General features: G+C 33.7%; 1 protein-coding gene across 6 annotated transcripts in view; it reads left to right on the top strand.

Annotated features, from left to right (window-relative positions):
* Window positions 1–20,419, top strand: part of HFM1 (HFM1, ATP dependent DNA helicase homolog) — a 36,576-nt gene extending 16,157 nt beyond the window's left edge. For 4 of the 6 annotated variants that reach the window (XM_027890688.1, XM_027890687.1, XM_027890692.1 and 1 more), the window contains 25 exons: window positions 33–134; window positions 1,642–1,787; window positions 2,203–2,297; window positions 3,081–3,214; window positions 4,113–4,160; window positions 6,195–6,275; window positions 6,905–6,996; window positions 7,839–7,945; window positions 8,039–8,086; window positions 8,285–8,382; window positions 8,470–8,601; window positions 11,424–11,509; window positions 12,492–12,575; window positions 13,590–13,747; window positions 14,437–14,540; window positions 15,225–15,380; window positions 15,626–15,721; window positions 16,144–16,262; window positions 17,098–17,180; window positions 17,332–17,441; window positions 18,294–18,392; window positions 18,843–18,903; window positions 19,178–19,283; window positions 19,675–19,832; window positions 20,103–20,419. In XM_027890688.1, coding sequence (XP_027746489.1) covers window positions 33–134; window positions 1,642–1,787; window positions 2,203–2,297; window positions 3,081–3,214; window positions 4,113–4,160; window positions 6,195–6,275; window positions 6,905–6,996; window positions 7,839–7,945; window positions 8,039–8,086; window positions 8,285–8,382; window positions 8,470–8,601; window positions 11,424–11,509; window positions 12,492–12,575; window positions 13,590–13,747; window positions 14,437–14,540; window positions 15,225–15,380; window positions 15,626–15,721; window positions 16,144–16,262; window positions 17,098–17,180; window positions 17,332–17,441; window positions 18,294–18,392; window positions 18,843–18,903; window positions 19,178–19,283; window positions 19,675–19,832; window positions 20,103–20,169 — 2,570 coding nt within the window. In that variant the 3' untranslated portion in view covers window positions 20,170–20,419. The remainder of the gene's footprint in view (window positions 1–32; window positions 135–1,641; window positions 1,788–2,202; window positions 2,298–3,080; window positions 3,215–4,112; window positions 4,161–6,194; window positions 6,276–6,904; window positions 6,997–7,838; window positions 7,946–8,038; window positions 8,087–8,284; window positions 8,383–8,469; window positions 8,602–11,423; window positions 11,510–12,491; window positions 12,576–13,589; window positions 13,748–14,436; window positions 14,541–15,224; window positions 15,381–15,625; window positions 15,722–16,143; window positions 16,263–17,097; window positions 17,181–17,331; window positions 17,442–18,293; window positions 18,393–18,842; window positions 18,904–19,177; window positions 19,284–19,674; window positions 19,833–20,102) is intronic. The other 2 variants (XM_027890689.1, XM_027890690.1) reach the window with 2 other exon arrangements.
* Window positions 20,420–22,257: the final 1,838 nt, after the last annotated feature.

The following is a 22,257-nucleotide window of genomic DNA, read 5'->3' as shown; positions in this document are numbered from 1 at the left end:
TTAAATGATGCATGTAATGATTTCATTGTCAGATCTTTTAATGTGTGGTGTGGCTTACCATCATGCGGGTATGGAGATCTCTGACAGAAAAATAATTGAAGGGGCTTTTACTGCAGGAGACTTGCCAGTACTTTGTAAGTAGATTTAACTTTGAAAGTCAAAATGTCGTTTATGTATCCTAAGAAGACTGCAGTTTGGAAGTGGTAATATTTTATGATCCTATGGTTTGTTGAACCTTTGGAATTTATGAAATCCAGATAAAGGTGTTTTTGTGTTTCACGTACACCTTTACCCTGTGAGATTACGTATGTGCTGTTGCTAAAGACCATAGAACCTTTCCCTGCGCATGGAAGTTATCCTCCCTCATATGTCCGTATAGGTCTGGCCATGCCCGTTTCTTTTTCCTGCCATTGAGTCATCCCGTTGAGGTGGAGCTCTATACTTGTATGTCTTTCCTCTGAGTTCACTTGATGTTTTCTTTGTTAGGGTCCTTTGAAGCAGTGGCTTCCCAGAAGGTACTCTTTTATATTTATGTTTCTTAGATGGGCAGGATACTGTTTTCAAGCTCCCATGTCAAGTGTTGTGACTGATGGGGAGGTTCTTAAGAAATACTCCAATTGTTGATAAGTGAAATGAGAAGGTATCTGAGACATGATTGTCTCATTTCATCCAGGCTTTCTTTTTCTGTAAAGAAAAGATCCAGACACTATGGGGAATTGTCTGTGCACTTCATGAACAACACTGAAAGATGCATGCATTTTTTTTTTTCCTGTTACAATGGTCATGACTTGCTATGAAAATTTAAGGTAGATACCCTTACTGTTATCTGGGAACCTTGCTAGAGTTGCATTGTCCATGGTAATAAAAGGCCTCTGCATCCCTACAATCTACTGTACTTTGGCTGCCTGGTGCACTGTGTGTGGCTGTCAGCTGTGGTGCCAGTTCTGGAATCTCAGGATACTAATTCTATGATTTCTCCTTGCAAAAACATCTTTGAGACCTTGTGCCACAGCTGAGCACAACATGAAGGTACATATGGACTATCACTGAAAGAAGGCAAAGTTGCTTATTGGTATTTAAGTCCTTTGAAATTTTTAGTTTCTATGAGTATTTCAGAATCATCTGAGATACTGGAATTACATTTCTATAACAGGGGAAGCTGAAAGAGTACGGAGCAAATTCCACTTCATAGCTCTGTGAGCATGATGGAAGGTAGGGTTTTAACACAGCTTTCACAGCTACTGCATAGGGAAAGAAATCTTTGGTTTTGACTAGAATATCCCTATACTCAGTGTGTGTGTGTATACGGGAAATAATGTTTCTTCATTGTGTGTCTCTAATATTGAAGGTAGATCAGATTCTGGATTATCTCCAAATGTAAAGGAATGTTTAAATAAAAGTATCTGGGATGTAAATTGCTAAAGAACTTGCTAATAAATGATACTGATGATCAGATACACAGAAATTTTAATGCAAGTACTTGTCTGTAATCTACATAAAATTCTTTGTGGTGCGGAATGCCCACTGATTCCCCTAGAAACTAACAGCTCTTAAGCATCACAACTTAACTCACTTATTTGCTGCTTGTTGAGTGTGTGCCAGGACATTTCGATGGTGTTCATGTACTGTGCTCTGATGTAGTTACTACCAGCACATTAGCTATGGGAGTCAATCTACCTGCACACCTGGTGGTTATAAAATCCACAATGCACTATGTTGGAGGAGTGTTTCAAGAGTACAGTGAAACTGATATTCTGCAAATGATTGGGAGAGCTGGAAGGCCTCAGGTAAGTTAATGCTCTATACAGTGGCGCTGTCCATAGATTAGTAGAAACTGTTCTCAACAAAGAAACAACAATGCCAGTAATTTTACTGCAGCATTTGGCTTTGAAAGGGTTATTATTGATACTTAAATTACTCCTGTGTAACTTCTTAATTGAGAAAGAAATCTATTTGCTTTTGTGTTGTCCACCAAAAAGTACAGCTTCACCTTGCTGTTGGAAAAAGATCTAAAGATTACATTTCAGTTACATGGTGAATGGGGATTAGAGAAAAATTGGAAAGCTGGCAAACAATAGCCATTTCAACCATGATTTGAAGAAAACAGTTTTAATGGATTCAATAGATACGTGATACATATTCAAACGGATATTTTTTCCTAAGTACTATAGAGCTGCTTTTATTTGTGGTTTTATTTTTCAGTTTGACACTACAGCTACTGCAGTTATTATGACTCGTTGGAGCACAAAGGGGAGGTATATTCAGATGTTAAATGGTGCTGATATAATAGAGAGCAGGTAACTAAGTATTTATTGTAAGACTATATGTATGGTAGCAAAGCTTCATAGTTTCCACAGAATGTGTTTTTTTCAGGTGGGTTTTAGGGTGTTTATTTGGTCAATTTAGAGGAAATCAAGAAAAAATTAAGGAAAATCAAATTTTACTATTCAGGAGTTAACAGCTTCTGTTTTATTAGCTAGAGCCATCTTTAGAACGTTTTAAACTCAACCAAAAAAAAATTAGTTGTACGGATTCCTGCTGGAAAACTGAAGAAACTGAATCGATACATATTGCAAAGACAAAAAGCAGGAATTGAACCCAGATCATGTCTCTGAATTTTTTGATGATAGAGTCTGGAAAGTACTTGACTTACAAGAATTCACTTGATTTTAACAGATTATCAAGAAAAATATGTAGGAAAGTTAAGACATTAAAGGGTAAAATAGGAAATTTTATGCAAGTAATTTTGTTAACATTTAATTTTCAAATATATACAGAATATCAACACTGTACTGTAACTTTTAAATGTTTGTGGCTTTGTTTTCTAAATAAATGTGAAACGTCACAGTTGACAGTTTATTTTTGCTTGCTGGACATTATGCCATAATAAACAACTTACATTGTTGATTATTTACATTATCTTTACTGTTTTCTATTGATTTTGCTGATTACAGAAATTTTTTACAGTTGTATTTTTTGGGGAGGGGTTTGTTTGGTTTTGTTTCTTCCCAAAAAATAGCTTTAACACTTTTTGTATTGCTAATTGGTAAATATACTTAACTCTTGTTTTTTTGTACTAGCTTGCACAGGCATCTTGTTGAGCACTTAAATGCAGAAATAGTGCTACACACTGTCACAGATGTCACTGTAGCTTTGGAGTGGATACGATCAACGTTCTTGTACATTAGAGCCTTAAAAAATCCAACTCATTATGGTTTGTTTTTATATTTTTTTAAATTTATCCAAATTATGGTACTAGGATGTGTTACATCCATATTATTTGTTTCTATCAATTTCTTATGGACTGTTATTTCATAACAAGATGAAAACAAGATGTACAATATGACCTGTAATATTTTATTGCTTTGACATAAGTAATGGGAGTTTTAGCATGGTATAACATTTAAAAACTATGAAGGAGCCATTTACAGCTTCATAATGTGTTTCTTTTGCTCTTAATACACTGGGCCATATATTTATGCTGTATCAAGCCATAATGTGTTTTTCAGTGCCAAATATGTCATCTGCTGCTAAGAAAAAAAAAAAGTCTAATACTTAATAGTTTTTCTGGAATGAAACTTCAGTAGTATTAATTTCAATTTCTTCAGTTTGTCTTGCCCAGAACATCATCTTGGTCCCCATCCCTGACCATATCTTTGTTCCTGCCCACTTGCTCTACACTTGATTTTGAAGTCATCAGGCACTTGCTGGAGACAGTTTTTCATAAGATTTTAAAGCTGGGACTGTACATCTACTACTTGAATGGATGTTACAATTTAGGTGGCTTTCTATATTCTAAAATAGGAAAACTGTACCTGGGAAGTTGTTACTGACACTTCTGCAACTTCTAGGACTCTAATATTTTACATCAGGGAATATCTGCAGCTTTTATTTTTGCACATCTGTTCCAACAACCACTTACTAATACTTAGATAGTTAAACTCTCTAATACTTTTGACTTGTTCACAGTATAATAAGTGTTTATACCTTTTTTTATTTGGGGGTATTTATCTGGCTCCCAAAAATCAGCAAGTCAGTTTTGATGGCTGATGATATTGAGGAGGAAGTATATATTGTATTAGGATAAAACAGCTTTTGTCTTTTCCATGAAGGTTTTTCACCTGGATTGGATAAAATTGGAATTGAAGCAAAATTACAAGGTAAGTGTGAAATTTTTAGCTCTTTTCAGTAAAATATTACGTTTCAGGACAGATTCTCTCATTGTGTATATATCCATTAATTGCAATAGATCCATTTGTAGAACAAATGCAATTTACTATGTTGTGTTATTTATTTTATTCAATTATTAATACTTTGGAAACACTATCAGTGAATTTTGTTTTTCTTGTATATGGGAAAATAATTAAATGCTTTTACCTATCTCATCTTCATATACATGCTGAGAAATATGGAGCAGAGCACTTTAATTTTGATTGCTAGTCATTCTTCTTAATTTTCCTTTGATTGATCTCATCTACTTTCATTAATTTTTGTTGCCATACTTTCAAGAAAGTCCTTTTTGGAAATTGTTGTCTTCCCTTTGTGATAAATTTAGCTTTGAAAACAAAGCATGTAAAATGTAAATATCTTTACCTTGTTCAGAAACAATTTTAAATTGCATGACTCTCAGAGGGTTTTTTTTTGCTAAGACTTGAATAAAATCCAATTACTGACTTTTTCTTAGTACTGAATTTTAGCTATTTAGAATTCCATCAGAAAACATACAGCTGACTAAATAGTTTGGGAATCAGTGCCTCTCATCTTTAAATACAGAAATAGCATCCAACTCCCTTTGAGTGGTTGTAATTTATTTTAATGTAAGTTTTCTGGTAGATCAAAATAAGTATATTAATAAAAGACTACTTGCTGCCAAGTTCTGCAAATCCACAAATACAGTTTTCTATCATCAGTGAGTCCTCGTGTCCATCATAGTTCTCTACATTTGTGTACTAGACCATTTGGAACTTAAGTATCTGGAAGAGGGTCTGGTACCTGAAAACATGGACAGATATACGCCCAGAAATTTGTAGAGCTTGTACTTGGACTTCACTTACATATTTATTGCATTTTACACAACTGTGTAGAAAGAATTTGTGAGTGATGTTGGGCTTGGTGGAAGGATGCCAAGGCTGTTTATTGTGTAGGGATTCCAAAGGCCCGTCCTCAGGAACACAGTGTAGGTGCTACTGCTTGAAGTCTCCAGATAGGAGAGGCATTGACTGTGACTTGCACATAGCGAAAAAAGAAGTACTTGTCAGTAAGAAAAGTTACCTTGTTCATATGCTTGTTCAGTAGTTTTCTGTCTTTTTTTTCCTGTCTTTTAGATCAGGACTTTTCTGTTTTTGGCATTAGGTTGAAAGGAATAGAGGGAATGAAGCATGTTACTACCTAAATAAGCCTTTATGGGAAAAAGCATGGTATGAAATCACCTCTCCAGTTAGAAGGATAGAAGAATTCACTTTAAAATGCTTATTCAGTGTGGATTGTATTTTCTTGAAGTGTTTTTATCTTAAAAATAACCTCTTTTTTAAGTTGTTACAGAAACTAGCACCTCTTCCCTGCACGCATGAAATATTTTGTAGTAATGTATATAGTTATCTGTTTTCATACATTTCATGTGTAATGTGAATGATTCCTGATTGCTCTGTGAACTATCACTCTGAGTGCTTTTCTAACTGACTTTTAAATTCGGAACATTGCCTTGGTCTTGAAAAAGAGAAAACTAAAACACTTTGGTCATTGTTATGCAAATACCTGACACAGTAGATTCAGTGAACTAAAGACAAATGCACCTGATATAGTATGAAAATTTCTGATGAAAGATTAGTAAATACTTGTGGATCTTTGAAATCTGAAGCGTTTAAGTGTTAACTCTGCAGCAGAAATCTTTTGTATAAATGCTGTGGGCTTTCCGGTCTGTCATTCACAATTGAATGTGGCAGCCTGCATTCCACTATTGTTTCTTTTCCTTTGCTACTTTTGCTCTGCTGAAAAAGAGTCGAGTTGTCCCGTGAGTTTCCCCAGGCAGAAGTTAACCACCAACTTTAGGAGAAGCAGGATCATATTCTAAAACCTTTACTTGAGTTCAGTGGAATTACTTGGGTATACGTTCATAGCAATTTGATGATGTTTCTGACTTGTACAAAGTTTTTCTGCATGTACTAAAAATACAGATATTTTCAAATTTTTGACAGAACTGTGTCTGAAGAACTTAAATGATTTATCATCTTTTGATTTGATCAGGATGGATGAAGCAAATAATTTCAAGCCAACAGGTAACACTTTTTAAAAATAAACTACTTTTCAGAAGTGATGTTGAGATAGAACTATGAAGGGTCACAACATTTCTTGTGACCCATTAATTGGAGTACACAAATGTCGTAGAGAGCAGAATCTGAGAGATTGTTTGACTAGAATATATGAACAGGATTCTTTAACAAGTCATGGTACTTCTATCGATGGATCAACATTAAGAGAACAGTTTTTTCTTGTTGCTGAAAATTTGTTGCAGATTAGGAGAAAATTGCTGAACATTGTGACAGGATAATTGGATGTGTCACAGTGCAATGAAGGACAGGTTTTATCAATATCTGCTCATGTCTGCAGTCCTCTGCCAGAGGTGGTTGGCTTCTCAGCAACCACACTTCACTGCCTGGCGTGTTAGTGTGAATTAATCTCCACTGGAGAAAACTAACTGGCACATGGTTCTTTCTGCCAATCCATGAGCGGGTCAGTAATGCCCCTCAGACTGGGGGCAATAACATACTGAGCATACTGAGTCAGCGGTGAATCTCACAGAGGCCTGTAATAAGAAAAGGAGTTTAATTTTGTGACTTAAAAACCACGCAACTCACTAAAATAGACGTGGCATATTTGTTTTTTAAGGTATATTCTTCTTTTTCAGAGACTGGAAGATTAATGGCGTGGTATTATATTGCATTTGATACAGTGAAGCAATTTTTCACAATTAAGGGAACTGAGACTTTGAATGAATTGGTAATTTCACTTTTTAAAGAAAATTTACATATGTTCAATTGATTATAAACAGAATCTAAGATAAGCAGAAGGTTTTGTTTATTTTAAAGAACTCAGTCTTTGTTAATGTAAAGTTTTAGAGAATGCATTTAATTAAATTCTATATGGGGTATTTTTGAGGCCTTGTACTTTGAGATCTTTTGATTTCCAACTCTTTCTCCCCTAACTAAGCTTGCTTATGAAGATGAGAGAGAAAGATGCTGAAGCTGTTCTACTTATGTGTTAAACATTTTACTGTTTTGTGGTATTCTTGTTGCAAAAACCGACTGCATCAAGAGCATATTTCACTTTTGAAGGAATTGTCTTTCTATTTTAAGCAACTTTCCTCTATTGGATAACAGGTTATTGTTGCTACTGTTAAGTCATAAAAGACATTTTGTTTTCCAGCAAATACTGTGATAGAACAGATTTTCCGTGAAAAAAATGGAATGCTTGTTCTCTTGTGGCTATCTTTGTTATTAAAGTATGAAGAAAATAAAATTAAATACATAGCTGATGGAAAAAGCTGTTTGTATTTGCTTTGTATGTGATAAAGTGTTAGCAGTGTGATTAATTTTAGATAACTTCAGGTGAAATAGTAATCTAAAAGCTGAAAGAAAATTTTCCCTTTTTGTTATATAATAGCCTTATAGGAAAATGAAAGAAAGTTGGTCAGTATTAGAAAGAACTGATTGACTGTCTTTTCATGGTCATAGTGTTGAAACAATAAAATTTTTAAAGTGTTCTTATAAAAAACAAAAGTTGGAAGAAGTGATAGAAAAAATGACAAATAAAAACAATTAATAAACAACTAATTGCTACAGATTACAATGATCTCCAGCTGCGCAGAATTTCTGGATGTCAAGTTAAGAACAAATGAAAAGAAAATATTGAACACTTTGAATAAAGACAAGGACAAAATAACTATCAGGTACCAAAAAAAAATAAAAAATTGAAGAATGAAAGTACCTTTTTAGCAATGAATAAAATGAATTGTAGAAAATATGTATGTTTTCCTGCATAGGTTTCCAATGGAGGGGAAGATAAAAACAAGAGAAATGAAAGTAAACTGGTAAATATTATATTGTACTGTTATTTTTATTGAAAATCTGTCATTTTATGGCTGTTGAAGTCCCTGCTAAAATTTTAATTTTACAGAGGACCCAATCTTGCATTTTGTTGTTGCTATTCTGTATTTACTTTTTTTTTTTAAATGTTATTGTACTTTGTTTATAAAATGGCTTGTATATAAAAAAAATTCTTTTTCCAGTCTCATTCAGGCTCAGCTGGGATGTATTCCAGTTCAAGACTTTACTTTGACACAAGATACTGGCAGAATATTTAGAAATGGCTTACGAGTTACTAGATGTATGGTAAAATTTAATCTGTATTTTGGTACACATATAAATAAACTGCATTTTATTTGATTAATATAAGTCAATCTTATTTTCACAGGGTTATCTGACTTTCTGGCATCATCTAAGAACAACTTCTCTGCTTTATTAAACTGTTTGATTTTAGCAAAGTGTTTCAGGTGCAGACTTTGGGAAAATTCACTTCATGTGTCTAAACAATTGGAAAAAATTGGTAGGTACTAGACAGAAATTATAAAAGTGTAATCTAATAGAGAATCAAAACTCCTCAGTAGCCTGATAGTTTCTGTGGTGTCTGCCTACATAATAAAATTAGTCTCGTAATTACTCATTTGCCACATTTGAGTACCACAGTTGTCAGAAGAATCTGTCATAACAAAAATGAACTGTTTAGTACTTTCCTTCAGGGTTTCAAAGTATTTCAGAATTGTTCATATTTCTTAATGTTCATCTCAGTGTCTTAGGTGTATTCCACATCTGTGTGATTGCATGTCTCTGACTAGGCTATGCCTTGCTTTCCAACCAGCTGTCACTGTAGTTCCTGTTACTTATATGCATGAAAACCCTTTAATTCACACTGACACGGTAGGAATCCTGAAGTAGAAATAAATTTATTGTGCATGAGGTTCTTACACACATGATGATCAAAAGTTTCTAATGATCTTCCTCCCATCACTGTATCCTGTTATTGGATGAACTTCCAGCTGGAAGTACTGGCTTGTCATAATTATTTGAAAAGGAGTTCAGAAATTTTTGAGTCCTCCGTGTTACAAAAATGTAGTCATACTTGTTTGAGGTAGTCGTGTAGCTTCCTGCTTTGATGTCTGGTCTTATCACACCTTCATGCTTTCAGAATTCACTGCAGCCTTCTCTGTATTTCTCCTTTAAAGACACACTCACTCTGTACCGAACAGCATAGTACAGAGATCTGCAAATGAGAGAATGGCTAAACCAGAAAGTCCGTATGGTCCAGTATATTCCAGCCTTGCCAGCTCAAGTGCAGCAGCTGTAGTGCTTCATTCCTGTGGATTCAAAGCAAGGGACAAGGCCTGTTAGCTTGTGCATTGCACGGTACGGTGTGCCTGGAACGCATTTCCACTGCTCCGCACCTGTGCCGATGGCAACACAGTCATCTGAGGGACCTGCCTCGGGTTCAGCATTTCTGGGGAGTTAGGATGTGTGGAGTAAATGTGGCATTGGCACTGTAGACAAATCCTTTCCTGTACACTATATTCAGTAGAATAAAATCATGTTTAGTTTTTTGATCATGTGCTTTATCTACACATATCTGTCCAATTTTCCTTTTTTTTTGTACATTTTTCTTATGCTGTCATAGCTCTTGCAGCATGACAAGAGCATGACTACTAAGAACTACTGACTTTCAAAGTATCATTTGTTCCTCTCAAAGGCTTCTCTTGAACGTTGTTCTGACAAATCACTGTTTCCCTAAATCAAATACTGAATTGATGCCAATAGTACAATGTCTGATTCTTGACCTCTGTCTATGGCTGCTAAACTTAATCTGTGTCTTTGTGAAGTTAAATGAATTGAGTTCACAGAAATTTGCTGATACCATGTAGCAGAAATCCCTAATTTTTAAATTCTTATCTCAGTATGTTATTTTTTGAATCTTAAAAAAGCCTTAGTAATCAGTATTTCCATTATAAGAGTAACCATTCTTTAACTAACTCTTGACCATTCTGAGACTGATGATTCAGTTGAATTCTTACTGCATTTCTACAACTATTGGCCAATAATGATGTTCCCTCTTGTTGCTGAATGGTGTGCTTAATTTCTGTTTGCTTGTTCTGAACTGACAGGATGATGATGATCAGTTGCCATGCAGGATTTTATCTCGTTTACTACCTGTTCAATTTGGTTTCCACCATAAAAAGTCTTATTTATATTTGGTATTTTCTTCATTGGTGGAAATCCTTCTGCCATTTTAGGAATTATGACAAAGGAACTAGTCTTCAGCTTCAGTTATAAAGAAACAGGGCAACAGCTCTAGCTGCAGGAAGTAATATGTGAGAGTCTTTAGTCTTCAGCCTGCAGAGCTTCTGCAAAGGAAAGGGGAGATAGTAAAAGATCCTTTCCCTAAGTCAGACTCAAAATTTGTTCAAATATACAAGGACAAAAGGTCGTCTTTGTCTCTAAATCATTGAATTCTTGAGCTGATATGAGTCTTTTCTTGTAAGATTGCTGTAATGTCTTCCAAGAATCAACCTGAAAGTCTCTAGAGGGGTTTCCCACTTAATTTTCAGATCTCTTTTACTGTTTTGCAGAATTGCCTGAGAAGGATCCGTATACTTATTCTAAGTATTTGCTACTATGTTTTATCTCAAATCATTGCAGTTATTCTAGTAGCTGTAGTTCCAAGTCAGTTAAGTTCCTTTTCACATGCTGTGATAACTCTAAATCTCACTGGAAGTATTGTGAATCAAAAAGAGGAATAAAATTGTATGTGAAATTCTCTGCCAGTCTGCTTTTATGGCAGATATGCCGCAGGAAAATTTTTTGCTAATTCTGCAAAGACTCCTAGAAGATTCTACTAAATGCATTTTTTTCAGAGATTTTCTTTATTATTGTGCTCAAAAATGTTTTGAATCTTATGATTTTAACATAGTTAAGTAGTTCTTTGGATAGGGAAAAAAATATGACACAAAGAATAGGGTGTAATGTGCTTTTTTCTCATCATATAATATGCAGAACACATTTCTTGATTCTTACAAAAAGTGGTCTTAAATCTGGTTTATTGAAGAGAATGTAACTAAAAATTGTCAATATTGAAATACTGAATATTTTCATGTTTGATTTGTGTTGCATTTCTTTTTCTCTTTACAAGTGGAGAAATTAAATAACACTAAAATATTTAATCAGCTGCAAAGAAATGTAGTGATTTGATGGGCAGAAAGCTAGGTCAAATGTAATATAAAATTATTTATGCTTTGATTTCACCTGCTATAGTGCAGTTTTTCAGAATAATTTGAGGTTATTGATTGTCCTTTAACAGCATAAAACTTAAATTTTTCACAGGTGTATCACTGTCAAATGCTATGGTCAGTGCTGGACTGACGTCATTTAAAAAAATTGAAGACATAAATGCAAGGGAACTTGAATTGGTAATTTTTTATTTTGTACACAGATAAATATGATAAGGAAAATATTGAGCATTAATACTGTCACCAGTAAAAACAGTATGGTTAATATGTATCTGTTGTATGATCGTAGCAAAATTTAGGGGTTTAGTTGGCTTACTCATTTTTACTAGTGAATTTTTAAAAAGTGTGTAACTACTGCTGCTTGTCCTTGAAAATGTGTATGATGTTTTATTGTAGCAAATTTAGTGTGAATTACTTCACTGATTTGGCTGGGTTTGGAAAGCAGTTGCTTAAATATGTAGAATTTTATCATTAACATGGTTTGAAAGAAAGGACAATATGGATTTCCCTTTGAGGAGTGTTAGAAAAAATATAAAAGGAAATATATACAGTTCCTCTTAATGTATGTTAGTTATGAGAATCCCCAATTTCCATTATTGCTAGTTTGAGATAGTGATAGAGTAAAACTCCTCTGAATCATCTATAAAGCACTTCCTATTCTAGGGAAGTTAGATTTTACCCCAAGGCAAGTTCTTTGGTTCTTGGCTTCTTTTCTGAGGAAACTGTTATTCCAGTGTTTTGGAAGATATAACAGACTTCTAAAGGAAACCAATCTTACTTGGATTTTTCTATTTTGACTTTAGGAATTTGATATCTTGTTTCTGCCCCTTTTGTGGTTTTCCCTGTCATTTGTTTCATTTTAGTTGAAGCTAGGGCAACATAGAAGAGTCATTTCGTGTAAAACCTGAGTAGTCAGGTTTTGAGGTCATTGTCTAGTTCGTTGGCTGTTACCTGAACAGAAGCAGTAGCAACATGAAAAAGTACTGGAATTTTCTTTTGGTAATGTTGCTGTTCAGTGCATCCTTGACAGTAGAGAGCCAGGAGTAATAAGGGCTTTTGTTGCTAGCATAATTACTCGGGTGACTTGGATTCCTTGGATTTACATTTCTCTTGGCATCTCTAATCAGCTGAATGTATCAGAAATTAAATTCAATCTTTGCAGATTTTAAACCGACACCCTCCTTTTGGAAACCAGATAAAAGAGTCTGTTTTGCACCTTCCAAAATATGAACTTGATATTGAACAGGTAAATGCTTTTCTATCTGTTGTATGTTTTTTATGCTGGTATTATTAAGTGAAAGAGCAAATACTGACTTAAAGAAATTTTGAGTCTTCATTGATAGAAGATTACACTATATTGTGACCTCCTTCCAACTTAGTATGTATACTGAAACTCTTAAACATCAAAGGAGAGCCTTGGAATAGACATTCCTATAATATATTGGTCCCTCTCTGTCTCATTAATTGCATTTTATGTTACAGATACAAACCAGTATATTCACATTTCTAGTTTTATGTGTGAGTCTGAGAGGTCTCTTCTATCTTGAATATAAACAAACCCTAGATACAGAAAAACATCCAAATAAAACTTACTGAAGAGGCATTAACTCATATGTATTTTCTGCATCACAGTTAGGAATACAGAGAAACAGTAAATTATTACATTAACCTAGTTGGTCCCCTTTCAAAGGAAGGGTGCAATTCCACATGCAATCAAGAGCTTCGAGGTTCTGATATGCAGTTTATCTTTAAATGGGTCACATAGCCACTCTGCCTTTCTGAAATGTAACATTTGAAAAATAACCTTAAAGTTGGTACAAATGAAGACATCTTTGAATTTAAAAACTCAATAGATGTGTGAAATACTATTGTTATAACAATCAGTTCTAGTTTAGTTTTTTATTTGACGTAATATCAGATGAATAGTTAGATTCTCAGAACAAAGATGTAACAATAATAAATATCTTATTGAGGAATGTTGGGATGCCAAAATATAACCTCTATATCACAAGTTTTCTTCTTGCATATTTCTCTTTGCATATGTCTTTTATTCTCAATACTTAATCAAATTTAGGATATTCAGCTAGGGCAGGTTAGAACTGCATAATAGTGTCTCAGAACAACAAATAAAAATTGTACCACAAATTCAGATTGCTTGAATGAGCTTTTGTACTTTTATCAACAGCTAGAAATTTATGGGAGGGTATGTATTTTACTTTGCATATTTTAGCAGTTATGTCTTCTGTATCATTTTCCCTAGCTTCCAAAATACAGTGATACATTGGCTGAAATCTTAGTAACCGTCAGATTAACAAACTATGAGCAGCTACAGACAAAGAGAACAGCAACAGACTTTCACTATGTTACACTGGTCATAGGAGATGCTGACAACCAAGTCATTTTTAATCAGAAAATTACGTATGTATGATCAGGTTTTTTTGCCTCACATCTTTTTAGGGTGTTGATTTTTAATCTGTTCTGTGACTTGCAGTTTTTGCAATACTTCGTACTGATGCCTAATAGTGCAAAATTATTCTTTATTCTACAGCATTTCCTAGTCATTGTTGTCATTTAAAATGCTGCACAAGATTCAAAGACCCCAAAAACATGTCAGTGTGCTTGTCAGTGCAGAGAGTATGTGTAAATATCTGTACAACATTGATGTCGTTATGAAAATCATAATAATTTTCCCATAAATAAAAGACAAGCAAAACATCTGTTAAAAAGATATATTCACCAGTTGTTACTTACTCCTGTTAGCTATATTTCTTTAATTATATTTTTTTAAATAGTTTTTCCCTCAAAGATGGAGTTAAAATCTCCACTTGGCTTAGAGATGCCTGGAGCAAATGGGAAAAGAGAAACAAAATGTTTTCCAACTGCCTGACCTTCATGAGAATTGTGAACGAAGTCTGGCACTTTTGGCACAACTTAAGCTGATCTGCAGGATCCCAGCTCTCTTATGGCCATAAATCATATATTATTGCTTAGGCCACTGATCAAGCAAACCCAAAGAACTAAGACTCTTTCACTTGTTAACAGATACTGTAGTATACAGTCTTGTTTTTATTGTCTGTGTCTAACAGAACTTTACTGATGCCTTACAGGGATTCTGTGCTGCTGAAAAATGGAAATTGGACAAAGAAAATTGAAGTGAAAAGAGCTCTAAAATCAGAAGACATTAGTATAAATTTAATTAGTTCTGATTATGGTAGGTTGCAGTATGCTTTGAATTAAAAAACAACTGCATAAGAATTCTGAAAAAAATTATTAAAACAAACCAAAATATAAAAACCAAAAATATAAAATAAAATGAACTGGTCTGGAAACAAAACTCTATCACATGTTTTACTGGATTGCTTATTATTAGTCCTAATTACTTAACAGTTTATTTCATTTACTACCATATCAAAGAATTGGGAAACATCAAAACTGTTTCTAGGAGACATTTTTTTGCTCTGTTGGTAGAGATTAGGATTCTCTTTTGTCCTTTGCCTTCAAGTGACTTTCATTTGGGATAACCTGTCAAGCTGATAGGTTTATTTATGTCTTTGTGAATGGTTACGTTTTGCATAGTGGTAAAGAGGTATTACATTGTCAGTGCAAAGCCATAGATAAATTTAGTTTTAAAACAATACAGAAACATTCAGTAAAAGGGACATTTTTTGTTCTTCTGCTAACTCTCTATAACATTCTGAAAATTTAGCATTTTTAATCTCAATCACAAAGAATCTGTTCATACAAAAGTGTGCTTTTAATGGGGCATTATCCTAAATTTCCATGACCTTTGAATAACATTTATGTTTTCTTAAACACTTTAGAAAACTGAAGGTAATCAGTAATTTAGAAACAGTTTAGAGCAATTTTAAATATTTTTGTCTTTTTTTGTTCAAAGTTGGCTTTGATATACAGCAAACATATACAGCCTTTTACTTAAGATCAAAACCAGAGGGACGTAAGGTGGCTACAAATCGAAAAGTGAAAGCTGAGTCTACACTTGATGTATGTTGTGGCTCACTACAAAGTCTGCCAGCAACAAAAGTAGATACAGGTAAATGGTCTGATCACAATATCTGGCTAATTCCAAAGTCAACAGAAAATCGAATTTTGCTGTCAGAAGGGACCTAGATCTTATTTATCCATGCTGTTTCTCTCTCAAAAGTAATAAAAGTACAATGCTACTGCTTCTGCTTGTCACATACTAGTACTGTGCAATTCTTTGATGATTTTGAAAGTAAGAAAAATCATGGGTGTTTGATATTGAATATTACTGTTTGAATTTCTATATTTATCTAGGAGGCAGATCTAAACAAGAGATTGCTTACAAGAAATATGGAAACAGAGAATGCAACCATCGCTGTAAAAATAAAGATGTGTGTGGGCATGACTGCTGTGAGTGTCATTAAGTCTACCATTTCTGATACTTTTTGGACAAATATGATTTAAAATAGCTTCCTTCATACCGATGGTTACATCAACAGAAGCAGTGCAAGCAAGAGAATAGACTGGACTAGTTGCTATGATGCAGCCACAAAAGCAGTTATAGAAAGCTTTGTCAATAACACATTTATAGGCACTACATTGATTAAGAATATTTTTCAGACCATCTAGCATATGATTTAAGAACAATGTCAAGCTTGTTACAGTTTCAAATTGATATTGGTGTGTTAAATCTTTTAATTAGCATGTTGTATCTTTTAGAATCTTCTAAGAGAAGATACTAAGCTTAGTGGCAAAGTTTCCATTGATTGGAAAAGAATTAGGATTTATCCATAATAAACTGCTCTGAAGATTATTTTACTTCATTTTTTCAGGTAAAACTGGAGTACCTCCAAAGTCGCAGATGAATGGTGATACACAGTTTTCTGTATACCTAGCTGACTTAAGGAGCAGGAACTCAATTTCATCTATACCCCCAGTAAAGCGGCTGAAGGTTCATTTGAATACAGTCAGCCATTTAATATATTTCTTTTAATCTTTATGTATTTGTATGTATTGTTTGCAGAGAGAATTTTATAACCAAGTATGAACATTCAAATTTGTCTTTTCTGCGTGGAGTGTGAAAAGCAAATAATGACAAAGGTTTGGGAATCTCTAAGAGGTTCTGCTGCTGTTTGGAACACTGCCAATGGTCCACTTTTGTGCATGTACTCTGTTTTTCCTGTAGTGGTGTTTGATAGATTGTGGTGAGTGAGGTTCAAAGACATTGTTGAAAGGTACCGTACAGTGACTTGGTTTTGTCAGAATATGACCTGAATGAAACAAATAGGGGTATTTATTAGAGTCATGCTACTAAGAGATTTTCTTTCACCGGCAGGTAGATACACTTTTGTAAGAAAACCATCCATATTAGTTTTTAATTTGTGAAAGATTTCATGGCTTGCACTTTATCCCTTTAAATGTAGTATTAAACCAGATATTTCTGCAGCAAGAATGACATTTGAGATATTAGAGGGTTTTATTTCTTCCTCACAGTTTTATTTCCTTGTTTGTTTGCAGTACAGGATTATTTAGCCTATAGCTAATACAGATGAGAGTTAACCAGTCTGGCTTTGCCAGGGTGCTTGGATAGCTCCACTAGAAGCAAATAATTCATATCTTTTTAACTGATTACATTAGATAAGCAGACATCAGAAAGGTTTTATATAGGACATTTAAATAATATGCTAACTTGATATAGTATTAATGATGTCATTAAGCTTGTTACAAACAAACTGAGAACTGCTATTTTTTTTATCTTAAAAGTTAAAATATTCTACTTTCTTTAGATGCAGATGTTAAATCAAGCTCAAAATGTGGATCTCAAACAATTTGGTTTTACACCTAAATCTCCATTGCCAGCATTGCCAAGGTACTGATTAATATAAGTAATAAAAAGGAAATCTGTCTTACTTTAGACAGTATACTTAGTTGTAACTACTAGAATTTTTTTGTGAAAAAAATTATTTTGCACCTTTCTGCAACTGTTTTGTCACTGATTTTTTTACTTCTTTTTTTAATAGATCTAGCAATAAACAGTTGTCTTTATCACCTTCAGTGGACCAGGCAGATAATATTAATAGCTTAGGAGCATCTCAGAAACAAACGCAACCCTGGAATTATGGAAAGAGTAGTAAGTTATTGCTGATGTTTGAGATTACAATTTTCACTGTTTTTATCTGCATGTAGTGGTAAACTCAAACTTGCTGAAATCACTACAGCAAGCAGTATAGCATTGTAGAACACTGAATGTGTGGGGAATTGGATTGGCCTTAACTGGCTTTTGTTCTGGTATTTGCAAGAATTTTTAATGTACATCTAAACATTTAAATGTTTAAAAGAAAATGTTAATGCTTAAATCAAATACATAAAGGTCCAAATATATACTTTCTGAAAGATGTATTTCCTCTGAAGCCAGTTGTAATACAAGAGGCATTTTACCCCTATATCCATAAATATTTTTTTTCTTTTTGATGAAAGAAGTATGTAACCAACCTGAGCTTTTGTTCGGCAGTTGGCAAAATTGCTCCTTCTGTTTCCCTTCCACTTAAAAGGCTACAGGTGTTTTTGCATTTGGTGTTAAATGATCAGTCTTCATTATCAGTATGTAACTATGATGTTCTCCTCACTGCATGCCTTTTTGTATTTGGTGACAGTAGATTGATGAAGTCAGTTTGATTAATTTGGCTGATAAGTTGCAGCTCCAGTGTTTAGATCACACTCAGACGCATAAGAAACACGGTGCTGAAATGAATTGACACTTTTTTAGTTCATACTGCCTTAAGTGTTGGCAGCTATACTGCATCATTTTAACATTTGTGGCGGCAAGGTGGACAGTGGGATCAAGTGCACCCTCAGCCAGTTTGGAAATGACACCAAGTATTTTGTGAGTGAGCAGAACCAAGAGACAATGGCGTACAAAAATGTTAAAAATATTTAACGTATAAATTTATTGATACAGATAAAAGCAGATCTTATTTTTCAGATGCTTTGAATGTGGACTTTGAAATGAGAGATGATATTTGGGATGATATTGATGATGACAAATTAGTACTTGCTAGTAACTTCGTCAGTAGAGAATTAGGTAAGGTTATTTCAACAAACTTCTTTGTTTCCTACATACAAATTATTCTACAGGCCATTATTTAAGAATAAATTACTGTAATATACAATGAATAGAACTACCTGAAATATTTGATTGATTGACTTCACTGCCAGGTTTATTACTCTGTCTTAAATGTCATATATTGTGACAAATCTAATACAGAATAGAGAGTTGAAAAAGTCACAGTTAAAATTTTTTTTATGATCTGCAACTGCATAATTTTATCTGATGACTCCATTTCTTTGCTTAACTTTGCATTAGAGCAAAAACCCACAAAAGAAATATTTCAAGTGTTAAGAGATTTGAATAATTTTTAAACTATTATTTATCATATAATGTGAAATATTTACAAGGGGGTTTGGCTGCTTTTTAACTCTGTTTTTAAAACTTTCATTCTTGAACATGGAAATATCTGCCTTCAAATTCTAGATGAGTCTGAACCCCTTTGTCAGTATACAAGAAGCAGAGCCACAAATACCATTTCACAAGAGTAAGAGTCATATAATTTATTACTGGTTTAGAATTCTGCTGGTTTAAAATATGTCTGTATTGTATTTCACATGTCTGTATAATTAAATATATAGAAAGTTGTTCACTCATAAAAGTGAGTGAAATTTCAACGTTTAAAAGGTATGAATTGTTGAATTATAATAATTTTTTTAAATTTAATTGAGTGGGGAAATAACTGGAAAATCCTGAACTGAAAAGCAAATAATTTTGCACTTCTTTAAAAATACTGAAATTATTCAACTTGGTATTTCCAGTTCATGCACAGTACATGATGAGACCAATACTCAGAACTTGGATGTTTCTGTGGTTAGTAGCACATCAAAAGGGAATTTGTCTGTACAGAGTAGAAATTTAAGTTCGGTGAGTAAAAATGTACTGATAACAGAATTTGCTATTCTTGGAGTATTTAATATGTAAATATATTTGCCACATCTTACTTATGAATCAGTTTGGGCATCCTGAGTTTCTGAACCTGTGTTGTCCAAACCTGCATGAATCCTGTGTTCAGTGTGATATTCCTAATACAAAGAAATAAGACGTGAATTTACTTTATATGGCATGATTTCAAAACTATTTGAACTCAATTTGATAGGTTTTCCATGCAGTATATAATTATATTTATCACATGCTTGGTTCTTGTCAAATACCATAATATCAGTTAAATACCTGCACTACATTCTACAACAATCTGGCAGTTTCTCTTTCTGGTAGTTGTTTTAACCATATACGCTTTTTAACTTTTATGTTGCAGTTCACTTTTCAAGAAGAAAATCACTCAAATGCTTCTCAAGAGCTGAAAAACATACAGTGTTCTCCCATCTCAAAGATAATCTCAGACTCTTCTAAATTCACTAGAAAAGAGGATTTTTTTATTTTCACAAAAGAACAGGAAAAAGAAGTGGATCCCAGGTAACAAACAGTTACATTTTACTGTTGCCGCAGCATTCAAGTGCTTAGTTCTTCATGGAATACAGACCTCTAAGCAATGTGCTAATTTATAACATTAATTTTTAAAAAAAAATTTATTTTGATAATAATAGTAAAAAGTACTTTTTTAAAAATACAATTATTTAGAATTATTTTGCTTGTCTTGATATCTCTTGCCTATGTGTAGTGTTCTTGTTTTCATAGGTTTTGATGTGCTATACCTAATTTGTTTGTTTCCTTAATATTCTTTAGATATGTTCTTGATGATGAAATCAATGATGTCAAGCCCTTCCTTGGAATATTTGATGGCATTTTGTAAAACATAAAAAGAAATTACATTGTAAGTGCTGAGGAAAAAGTTACAGTCAGTTTTACAGAGTGAAGCCTTCAGTTAAGAGAATTTGATTTCTGTTGTATACCTATTTACCAATAGCTGGATTGCTACACAGAGTAGATAATAATAAAACTGGTGTCTAATTTATAGAATTCTAATGTAATATCTTATTTTGAAAAGTACTTAAATATTTGTTTGTTGACCTTGCTGTTTTCAGGATTATAAAGAAAAATACTGGAATGTGTCAAAGGAGAATAGTTCATAAACTGAGGGTGCTTTTATAGATAACAAAAAACCTTGTAAGGGGTTTGTAGTAACCTGCCCTGCTTCACAAGTGCTCTTTGAGTGAATGAAAGACTCTTTGCTTGGAAATCCAGTGCTTTTTGGGTTTTTCTTCAGTTTCTCTAATGCTGAATTTTTCATAGCACTGATTCTGCAAAATAGTTAGATTTAAAAATGGAGGTAATAGAATGATAAATTATTCTAGATACTCGATGTTCCTTTTGACAGTGCTATGAACTTGTTAATAAAAAAATGCAACTTCAAGCAAATGTGCTTCCAGAATCTCAACAAAACAGTTGTTAAATGTCTGTAAACAATATCCTAGAGCTCTGTTTGACTGTTCACTTTAGCACCTAAGGTCATAAAATGGATTTTTATTGTCCTAATACAGATTTAGGCACCAAGCATTGGATTTGGATATCTTCTTGAAGTTTTTGAACAGTAGGCCCTGCAAGTTCAGTAGTTAGCAGTATATAGTATTGCCTGAAATCCAAGAGAATGTTAATTTTTACTGTTAATTATTCAAAATATATGGTATTAAAATGTTAAAACTACACATGGAATATTAGCTGTTTGTTCTTGCAACACTTTTTGTGGTGCAACCATATTTTGCTGCACTACTAGGCTGTAATTTTATCAGCCAATAAACATTTTACTTGACTCTAATATTTCCTTACACTTTTGACTTACTTTCTGGTATAACTCTTTCTCCACATGAAAGTGTGACCCAGCATAAGCAGCCTCACTGCTCACCCCTTGATATGTTTTTGACTATGCAAATTCCAGCAGGCCCAAGCTCACTCCCTTTCCTGCACCTCAAGTATTTTATCACGTCTGGAAGTTTGTAGTATGTCAGATCTCTTTTTGTCTGATGGTTTTGTTAAATTAAGCTTAATTACTATACTACTGCTATGTTTAACCCAGCAATCCTAACCATGTGCACTTTCCAGTTCTGTGTCACGGTAAGTTTTAAGAATGCAGGGTGACAAATGTCATTTTAGATGCCTCAGAGAGTCTTCTCTTGGCTCAATCTACCATGCCAGGGGAGCACAGGTCTCTCACATGGAGATCTTTCAGGTCCTCTAGGGCATCTGAACTGGTACTTGATGCTGACGTTTAAGCACCTGCTGCTTGAAATGCACAACATATTTTTTTCAATTTATAGTTCATATTTACACAGCATTCTTTAATCACATTTGTATCTTGCCTTTCCCCGGGGTTTTAGCCTGCAACAACTGATTCAGCAGTTCCACAGTTTTTTCAAGTCTGACACAAGTTTTTACTCAAAGCTGACCTTCACATTTGGAAAACAGGAGAGGAAGGAAACAATCAAGATAATCTTCATTATGTAATTTAATTTATATAATCTTGTGATTATACTACTTGCAACTTTTCAAAATTTCACTTATCTGCTGTTTGCTCAGGCCTCACTTGCAATCTGAGGATGCTTCAGGTGGCAGGTGCTGCATTTCTTCCTGCTGGTCTGCATGGAGGTCCTTCTAAAGGTTCTGAACAGTGAGGCAGTAAATAGCAGAAGCTGGTTGTGCTTATAAGTTTCTATTTATTTTTCTGAACTAAGGAAGTACCTTTTCAAGATATTTTTTGGCCCTATTTCTACACTGAAGGTGTATTTCCATTTTTCAGTGAAGTATTTTATATGATGTCTAAAAAGTAATTGACATTATTGCCGTTTTTGCTTCATTTTTTGTATAGTCTAAATATAACCACTTGTTTTAGTTAGTTTATAAGAGTAGGTTTATATTTAGACTGTTACTTCAAAGAAAATTATCC

Source organism: Empidonax traillii, unplaced genomic scaffold (genome assembly GCF_003031625.1).
Source record: "Empidonax traillii isolate 1590-97213 ecotype Southwest subspecies unplaced genomic scaffold, ASM303162v1 scaffold295:size639837, whole genome shotgun sequence".
In the NCBI taxonomy this organism is placed as follows: Eukaryota; Metazoa; Chordata; class Aves; order Passeriformes; family Tyrannidae; genus Empidonax; species Empidonax traillii.
The sequence above is the reverse complement of the archived record's forward strand: the minus strand, read 5'-3'. Positions and strand labels throughout refer to the sequence as shown.